The sequence below is a fragment of the Acomys russatus genome, chromosome 12 (assembly GCF_903995435.1).
Source record: "Acomys russatus chromosome 12, mAcoRus1.1, whole genome shotgun sequence".
NCBI classification, from domain to species: domain Eukaryota; kingdom Metazoa; phylum Chordata; class Mammalia; order Rodentia; family Muridae; genus Acomys; species Acomys russatus.
Window position 1 is genome coordinate 38228091 of NC_067148.1, and position 9091 is coordinate 38237181.

General features: G+C 51.7%; 1 protein-coding gene across 1 annotated transcript; it reads right to left on the reverse strand.

Annotated features, from left to right (window-relative positions):
• Nucleotides 1–5199: 5199 nt before the first annotated feature.
• Nucleotides 5200–8184, reverse strand: LOC127196492 (alkaline phosphatase, germ cell type-like). Its single transcript, XM_051154245.1, has 11 exons — nt 7961–8184; nt 7764–7880; nt 7526–7641; nt 7183–7357; nt 6931–7103; nt 6562–6696; nt 6374–6446; nt 6076–6210; nt 5804–5995; nt 5577–5693; nt 5200–5489 (listed from the first exon to the last, which is right to left on the reverse strand). The coding sequence occupies exons 1-11, from the start codon at nt 8022–8024 to the stop codon at nt 5200–5202; spliced, it is 1587 nt and encodes a 528-aa protein (XP_051010202.1). The 5' UTR covers nt 8025–8184.
• Nucleotides 8185–9091: the final 907 nt, after the last annotated feature.

Sequence of the window (9091 nt, forward strand, 5' to 3'; positions counted from 1 at the left end):
TCCCCTCCCACACTGCAGCCCTTCCCTAGTCAGCCTTCACTTGGCCCACTGCGGGAGCTGGGACCTCTGGAATTCCTGGCCACTCTCGCTCCCCGCCCACCTGAGGGCTGGGAATTTCAGCTCCTGCAGCTTCACTAAACACTGCAATTATTTGGGGAAATTGCTCATTCTCTCTTCCCACCCTCTGCTCCTCCCCGCAGGTTGCCAGCCCAAGGGGGACACACTCGCTCCTGCAGGTGATGAGAGAAGCAGTTCCTGTTGTCCAGGCTCACTGTGAGCTAGAGGAGGCTGATTGTGCCCAGGTTTTCTTGTCCACAGCTGGCCACCCCATGCAAACAAATGCAGCCTGGCTGGCTGTGTTCAAATCCATTGCAGTCTCTACTGCCTCTGCCCCAATTTCCCAGGGGTCTCTTCACTGCCTGTCCGTGACCCTCTTGTCTGCTTATTTCTTAAGATCCCTACAATATTCAAGGATTTGCAGACAGTGAAACTAAAACCAATGGTCATAGGAAAAGGATGTCCAACCTAAGCAAAACAAAGACCGTCATATGGCGAAGATGTCACCTGTTCAGAGCACCTGAGAAGCATAATGAGTCCCCACCACTAATGACAGAAGCACCATATGGGAAGGACCAGGGAGCATCATCCAGGAAGGTCCTGGCATGCAGAGTCTGGGATGTAGTTGGGCTGTGACAGGAAAAATTACCATATTTGTAACCTGGGCTGTATGTACCAGCCTGGTCAAAGTGACCTTTTGTTTTGTTTTGTTTTGGTTTGGTTTGGTTTTTGTTTTTTGAGACAGAGTTTCTCTGGGTAGCCCTAGCTATCCTTGAAACTCTCTTCATAGACCAGGCTGGCCTCAAAACTCAGAGATCTGCCTGACTCTGCTTCCTGAGTGCTGGGATTAAAGGTGTGTATGAACCAGGTGTGGTGGTGCACACCTTTGATCTCAGCACTCAGGGAGGCAGAGGCAGGTAGATCTCTGTGAGTTTGAGGCTAGCCTGATCTACAAAGAGAATCCAGGACAGTCAAGGCTACACAGAGAAACCCTGTCTTGAAAAGCCAAAAATAGTCAAGTATGGTGGTGCACACCTTTAATCCCAGAGAGAGAAACCCTGTCTGGGGAAAAAAAAAACAAAGAGAAAGAAAGAAAGAAAGACCAAAAATAAGTTAAAGGAAGGAAGGAAGAACAAAAGAAACAAAGGCATGTATCACCATCACCGCCAGGCCAAAGTGACCTTCTTTAAATAGCCAAACATTGGAAGCAGTCCCAGAACTCATCAATAGGACAAAGATAAAAACAGTATTTCCAGCTGGGTGATGGTGGCGGCAGACCCCTTTAATCCCAGGACTCATGAGGCAGAGGAAGGTGGATCTCTGTGAGTTCCACACCAGCCTGGTCTACAGAGCAAGTTCCAGGACAGCTGTGGATACACATGGAAATTCTGTCTGGGTGACCAGGCATGGTGGTGCACGCCTCTAATCCCAGCACTCAGGAGGCAGAGACAGGCAGATCATTGTGAGTTCAAGGCCAGCCTGGTCTACAAAGTGAGTCCAGGATAGCCAAGGCCACACAGAGAAACCCTGTCTTGAAAAACAAAAAACAAACAATACAACCCTGTCTGGGGGTGGCAGGAGTGCTTCCATAAGCAGCAAACAATGAAACAATAACGAACAATAGCACGTTATTAAATGCAGGCCTTACCTTGGAGCTTAGGTCCAAACAGAGTTCCTGTTGTTGTGACGAAACACCATGTCCAAACAAGGAAAAGTAGCCTGGGGGAGGAAAGGGCTTATTAAACTCACAATTCCACATCACAGTTCATCATCAAAAGCAGTGAGGACAGGAACTCAGAGCAGGAAAGAGGCAGGAGCTGGTGTAGAGGTCATCAAGGAGTGCTGCTTACTGGCTTGCTCCCTATGGCTTGCTCAGCCTGCTTTCTTATAGAATCCAGGACCACCAGCCCAAGGAGAATAAGTAATAAATCAATGTGAAAAAAAAAGTGTAACAGCTAAGAACTAGTGATAATGACAGCTGATGCCTGTAACTGCCACAATTGGGAGCCTGAGGCAACCTAGACTTCATAGTAAGCTCTAGGTCGTAACTGCTGGGCCCACTGAGTGTGGTACCACACATCTGTGCTTTCTCAGGACTCAGAAGGGCAAGGAAGCAGAAGGTTGAAACTGAGGTCAATTTATGCTGCAAGAACTTGCCTCAAAAAGTACGAGGGGCCATCATAGCCTTCAGCACATTGTAACCTTTGTGTGTGTGTGTGTGTGTGTGTGTGTGTGTGTGTGTGTGGCGGTGGGGGGGGGTGTTCTGTTTTTGGTTTACATACCTGCTGACCCATGGGGGATTATGGTGGCTAAAGGTTGGGGTGGCTGTGGTAATTTCTTCAAATAGCTTAACAGTTAAGTTTCCTATATCCCAGATTGACTACACACACACACACACACACACACACACACACACACACACACACACACCAGTATACCATGCTGCTTGGTGGCAATTTACCCACTTTCTGAACTTTCTTCAGAATCAAGGGCTAAGAATATATTATAGTTCTGTACTGTAAGGCCCCCAAGAACAAGCATAGGTGAGGGGATGGGAGTGGCTGACCTTGCAATCTACCGGATGTGGAGCCCATAGTAGAAATTCTTAGGAAGATGCTCGCAGCTTGATAAGTATTCCAGACTCCAGAACACTAGGTGAACACTTTTCCATTTCTTGTAAGTTACCCAGCCTCAGATATTTTGTTACAACAAGTAGCAGACTGAGATAGGTCTTAAATTATCGTCTGCATTCTAACAAATAGGCACCTGCGAGAATGTACAGGCAGTTTGCCTGCTGGAAATACAGTTGCCCTCTATTCATGGCTTATGATAGAGGTCTCCTAGTTTTGGTAGCTCTAAATAGACTTGCTGTTGTCAGCCCGATTTGGGAGTGGTGGTGGAGAAGGGACAGGTGGAGTAGAGTGACAGACAGGAGGGCGTACCCTAAGCTTCAGCCTAAGGAGGTTTTTGTTTGTTTTTCGAGACGGGGTTTCTCTCTGTGCCCCTGGCTCTCCTGGAATCGCTCTGTAGACCAGGCTGGCCTCGGAATTCACAGAGATCCGCCTGCCTCTGCCTACTGAGTCCTGAGATTAAAGGTCTGTGCCACCACCACCTATCTTGTTTGTTTGTTTTTCGAGACGGGGTTTCTCTGTGTAGCCTTGGCTGGCCTGGTCTTGCTTTGTAAACTAGGCTGGCCTTGAACTCACAGTGATCTGCCTACCTCTGTCTCCAAGTGCTGGGATTAAAGGCGTGGACCTCCACGCCCGCCTGATTTACCCTGAACTTCAGTACAGAGGCAAGCCTTGGAATCACAGTGGGCCTGCAAGTCTTGTGCAAGACCAGCTTCAAAATAGGTGCTCATTCCAGGACGAGACCCATCCTGATGGAAGCCTGTGAGGCAGGTCATTGCTGGGGCTCTGCTCCAAAGAGGAACAGGCATCCCCATGCACTGGAGGATTCCCCAGAGCCCTGTGATGGGGACAGAAAGGAGACTTCCAAGGCAAGAAACACTTCTGTTTTCCAGAAAAAAAGCCTCAGCAAACTGTTGAGCCTCTGCAGCTGCAGCCAAGGCACAAGGGGTCTCAGTCTGAAGAAATTTTGAGGTGCAAGAGTATGTCCAACAGAATGGATGCTCAGCCAGGCAGCTCCCACTTGCAGGTGGGATAACAACCATCAGATTTATAAAAGGACAAAGTCTTGTTCCTTGGCTCTTCTGAGAATCTCAGGCCTGGGGGTTTAGCTGAAATGGTAGAGTACATGCCTAGGATGCATAGCTCTGGGTTCCATCCCCCAGCACAGTGTAAAGTAGGCACAGCAGTCCATGCCTGCAGTCTAGCACTTGGGTGGTGGAAGCTGGGAGGTCAGAAGTTCAAGGTTATCCACGATTTAAAAAAAAAAAGATCTCAATCACACCTGGGATAGAACAGGCTGCAAGGTCACAAAGACAGGCTCTTTGCTTCATCTCCATTCTCCATTGTTTTGTTTACAGAAGCTTCTCTGTGTGTGTAGCCCTGGGTGTCCTGGAACTGGTTCTGTAGAGCAGGCTGGCCTTCAACTCAGAGCTATGCCAGCCTCTGCCTCCTGAGAGCTGGGACTAAAGGTGTGGGCCGCCATCACCACCGCCATGAGGCTTCTGGCCTCCACTGTTTGTCATACCTGGCCTTAGTGAAGCAGAGTCTAGACAAGAAACTCAAAGACAAAAAGAGCCAGGCTGTCAATGGAGAGCTACCACGCGTCAGACTGGATGCCCTGTGCTATCCTGGCATGTGAGCAGGATGACGAAAGGGTCTAATGAACTGATAATGTGGCCGTGGTTGCAAGAGGTGGCAGCTACTTGGAACCTCCCTCCAGTCCTCCACAGGTAGCAGAGAGGCCAAGCCTCAGGCCTCCACTGCAGCCCTTGGAAGTCTCTAGCTCCTGGACTGTCTCTGCCCTCTCAGCATCCGTAGCCCTGAGCTTGCTCTGTAGCTCTGAGCCTGCTGGTTTATCCTGCAGCAGGGGCCCTAGGTCCTGAAATATAACCAAGACACCTAAGCACTGGCACAAAAGATACTCTGCCTTCTATGACTGTGCACTACTATGAGTTCTGGGAGGCCAAACACTTGAGCCAGTGTGGCATCTGGGGAGCCCAAGGGACCTTTTTGTCTCTGCTCTGGGACAGAAGGACAACAATGTGGTGTTTGCCACCTGAGTCTGCCCTATGCTGTTATTCAGGTACCTGAGGCCAGCCCAGGGGACAGTGGAGCGTGAACTCCAGTGCCATTCCTGATACATCTCACCTATGTGAGGCATGATCATGAGAGACCAGCCCTCTGCCACCACCAATCACTTGTGTTAGTGTGCCCACATCCATGCCCACCCAGGGATCGCCCTTCCAGCTGCTTTAGACAAACAGGTGCTACTGACATTGTGTAACAATTGGTTTTATTGTCCCCAAGAGAATGGAGAGCCCCCAGGAAGAAGGGGGGGAGTGGGTTGGGTCCTGTTGGAGCTTAAGGTGGGACTGCGGGATTGAGATTAGAAACCTGGAAGTGGGGATGAAAAATACCAGCAGAGAAGGTTGGAGCCCAGAAAACAGTACTGGCAGGAGGCACTGGAGCCAGCTGTGGAACACAGGGGGTGGAGTCCAGTGAGTTTAGGTGGTCAGGGTTTAGCTACCACCAGCAGCATCAGCATTGTTCCCGCCAACACGAACAGCTGCGTGGTCTGGCCCTGGCTCGCTGCGCCGCTCTGGCCGGCAGGGGGCGCCAGGCCGCAGTCGGTGTAGGGCTCCAGGCAGCCTGCGAAGGCCATGACGTGCGCGAAGTAGTTCTGCTCTTGCACTCCGTGCACTAGGTGCGCCTGCGGGCCACGCGCGAATACCGCCACGTCCTCGCCACTATGGGTCTCGCTGGCCAAGGGCACAGCTGCCTGCTGCTGGTACGAGAAGTTGCCTGCAAAGAGGGGGTGTTCAGAGCAAGTTCTTCACCTCTATGAGCATTCTCAACCCCGCCTCATGTTGGTAACACCACTGAACTTACTGCTCTCCTCATCAGTGACATCTGCCCGGACACCATTATGGAGCCTGTAGCCGGGCCCGTTGCCGTATAGGATCGAGGTAAAGGATTTGCCATCCTGAGCCTTGAAGGGAGCAAGACCTGCAGGGAGAGAGGGAATGACTTGCTTTCAAACAGCTGCTTCTGCATGCCTTCACCTTGCGTCACCAGATCCCTACAAGGGAGCAATATCTGCCTCTGTTCACACCTACCAAAGATGGAGGTCCCCCTATATGTGTAGCCACCAAAAGAGAAGACGTGGGAGTGGTCAGCGGTGACAAGGATCATCGTGTCCTGCTCACTGGTGAGCCTATTCGCCTTGTCAACAGCAGAGTCGAACATGACCGCTTCAGTCAGTGCATGATACGCTATAGATTCATGGTGGCCATGGTCGATGCGGCCCCCTACAGGAAACCAGTGATGGAAAAATGGTTGAGCCTGTGCTGGGCCCCTCTCCTCCTTTCTGCCAGGCACAACCACTCACCTTCCACAAAGAGATAGAAGCCATGGGGGTTCCTACTGAGCATGCGCACGGCCACCTCTGTCATCTCCGCCAGGGAAGGGTCCTGGGATGGGTCTCGGTAGATGTCATATTTCATGAATTCCGGCTCAAAGAGGCCTGGAGAGTAAGAAATTCCATGGTGGACATTATCACAGGTTCATTTCTCTCTGTGTCTGTCTGTCTCTCTCTCTCTCTCTCTGTCACACACACACACACACACACACACACACACACACTTTCCTAATGGAAGGGTTTCAGGGCAAGAAATGGGAGTTATTACCCATGAGATGTGTCACAGATGGATCCATGGATGCCCGAATGAGCTCCGTGCGGTTCCAAACATACCGGGCCCCCTGTAGGGACACAGCCAATCACTAAGTCCATACTTTGGAAATGTAAATACCTTACTAATTCCTGCTCTGCCCTTTGCCCTATACCTACTTTCCCCCGCCCCCGCAATCCCCATACCTGGTGCTTTGCCAGCCACTCTTGAACTAGGTTGCGTCCATCCAGCCTGGTTCCAGCCTGGCCAGGGTTAGCTGGATAGTCCTGGTCTGGCGTCCCCTTGGGAAACATGAATTTGCGGCCACCACCGAGGATCACCTATGATCAGAGGTGAGTTTGAAACCAGACTTGATGACTCTATTGCCTCCTGACAACACCTGGTCCCAGTAGGTCTGAGGGAAAGAAGTCTCTTTGGGCTGCACCTTCTCCATCTACCCCTCCCCCACCCACCACTCAAATACCCTGCAGGACTCAGAACTCAGACTGTGGGCTGCATAGATCTCAGTGAGTGACACCTTGTTCCAGCCCTACTCCCTCACTCTTGGAGCTCACATCAATGTCCGTGTTGGAGATGAGCTGTATAGAGATGTCCTTGCAGCCCTCCTGCAGTGCCGAGACCGACATTTCTGCATCCGAGTACCAATTACGGTTCACTGTGTGTGCGTAGGTGCCAGCTGGAGAGGCGTGCTGCACCGATGTGGTGGTCACCACTCCCACAGACTTTCCTGCAGACGTCAAAGAAGTCTGGTGAGCCACCCAGGACCCCAAGCCCTGCCCATGTCCCTAAGCCTTGTCCCAACCCACCTGCTTTCTTAGCATGATGCATCACAGAGATGACCTCATTGCCCCATGTTGTGTTACACTGGTCAAAGTATGCAGCTGCACTCAAGCCAATGACCTTGAAATTCGTTTTGACGCCGCAGAGTAAGGCTGTGGCTGTGCCTGCGCTGTCCGGGATCTGCATGTCTGTGTTGTACGTCTGGGGAGAGACACTCAGTTCAACTCTACTGGAAGACACTTGCCTTGTCTCTTCCTGGGACTTGCCCCTCACCCCACCCCCGACCCAGCTGCCCTGGCTCTGTATTCTTCCCAACCTCCCTCCTGCTCTACCAATTCTCGTTGCCTCCCACAGGGCCTCCAAGCTCACCTTGGACAGAGCCATATATGGGAAGTGGTCCATGGCTAGGGGTGTCTCAGGTCCTAGGTGACCATTCAACTGTCCCTTTAGGATCCGAGTAGCTGTCACTGTGGACACCCCCATGCCTGAAGAAGCAGAATCTGGTCAGGACTGAACCGTAGGCCTGCCCGGATCCGTGAGGGGGCCTTGGGGGCCTTGGGGGCCTGGAAAACAAGGGCCTCAGGGTGGGCAAGCCTCACACACTCACCGTCCCCCAGGAAGATGATGAGGTTCTTGGCTGATGTCTGAATGGGCTGCAGCTTCTTGGCAACATCCAGGGCCTCCTTCGCTTTTTGGTTCCAGAAGTCTGGGTTCTTCTCCTCCACTGGCCAAGAAAAGAACAGAGTCAGGGTCAGACTGAGGGCCCATGTGTGTGAAAAGAGCACCTGAAGCAACCACCGTTACCTGGGATGATGCTAAGAGACAACTGCAGTTTGAGGCTCAGCAGCAGCAAGAAGGCTCCCCACATGGCTGTGTGGGAGTAGTCATGAGGAGGGTGGAAGGAGAACCTGCAGTAGCACAGTACTACCCGAGGCTCTGACTGCCTCCTCTTAAATAGAGGAAGACTTCGTTCCTGCCTGAAAGGCTCAGGGTCCCTCCCTAATCCTCAGGCTCTACCCTAGCCCCACCCTAGCCAATGAATTGAAGCTTGTCTGGCTGTAAGAAGGTGGCAGGATTAATGGAAGTTCAGGCCAGTGTCCTGAATCCGGGACAACGGGTGGGTCTCAGGCATCCCCGCCCCACCCCCCACCCCACCCCACCCAGGTTAGGTGGGCGGCTGGGGGAGTGCTGTCTTGAGTGTAGAGCCATGATCTTATGCTGCAACAGTCAGCAGCACTCTGCTTACTCTGGCCCATGGGCATCCATCACTCTTTTTGTTCCCATGAGCATTGGCCCCAGTTGCCTCTCCCCTAGACTGGGGGCAGGTAAGGCATCCAAGAGTGTTAGGCAGAAGGAATATTGAAGTAGAAAGATGGGCTGATGGGTCCTGTAGAGCCTTCTGCTTTTGACTGTGTTTGATTTTTGTTGTTTTTTGTTTTGTTTTGTTTTTTGAGACAGGGTTTCTCTGTGTAGCCTTGACTGTCCTAGACTCACTTCATAGACCAGGCTGGCCTTGGACTCACAGCAATCTTGCCTGCCCCAGCCTCCCAAGTTCTGGGATTAAAGGCGTGTGCCACCACGTCCCGCTTGAGTGTGTTTGAATGCAAACTGCAGTGGAGTTTTACACATAAGATCCCCAGCCAAACCAAGCAAGGCCAGGGTCTTCCTGAGGAGCAGGCCTTGTTGTTTGTTTTACTCTTCATGTTGACCCCTCTTCTCCTGTGCAGGACACCAGAGTGAGTGTTCTGCACAGACCCTAGGCACATCTGTAGGTTTAGCCTACAATATGAAACTGGTAGTTTCCTCTGGCCTAAGGGTGGGCTCAAAGCATTTCTGTGTTGCCCTGATACTGCCTCAAGAACATAAATTGAGACTGGAAAGCTGGGGCCCAGAGCCTATGCGCATGGAGTTCAACATTATCTCCAGTGGCCAAGT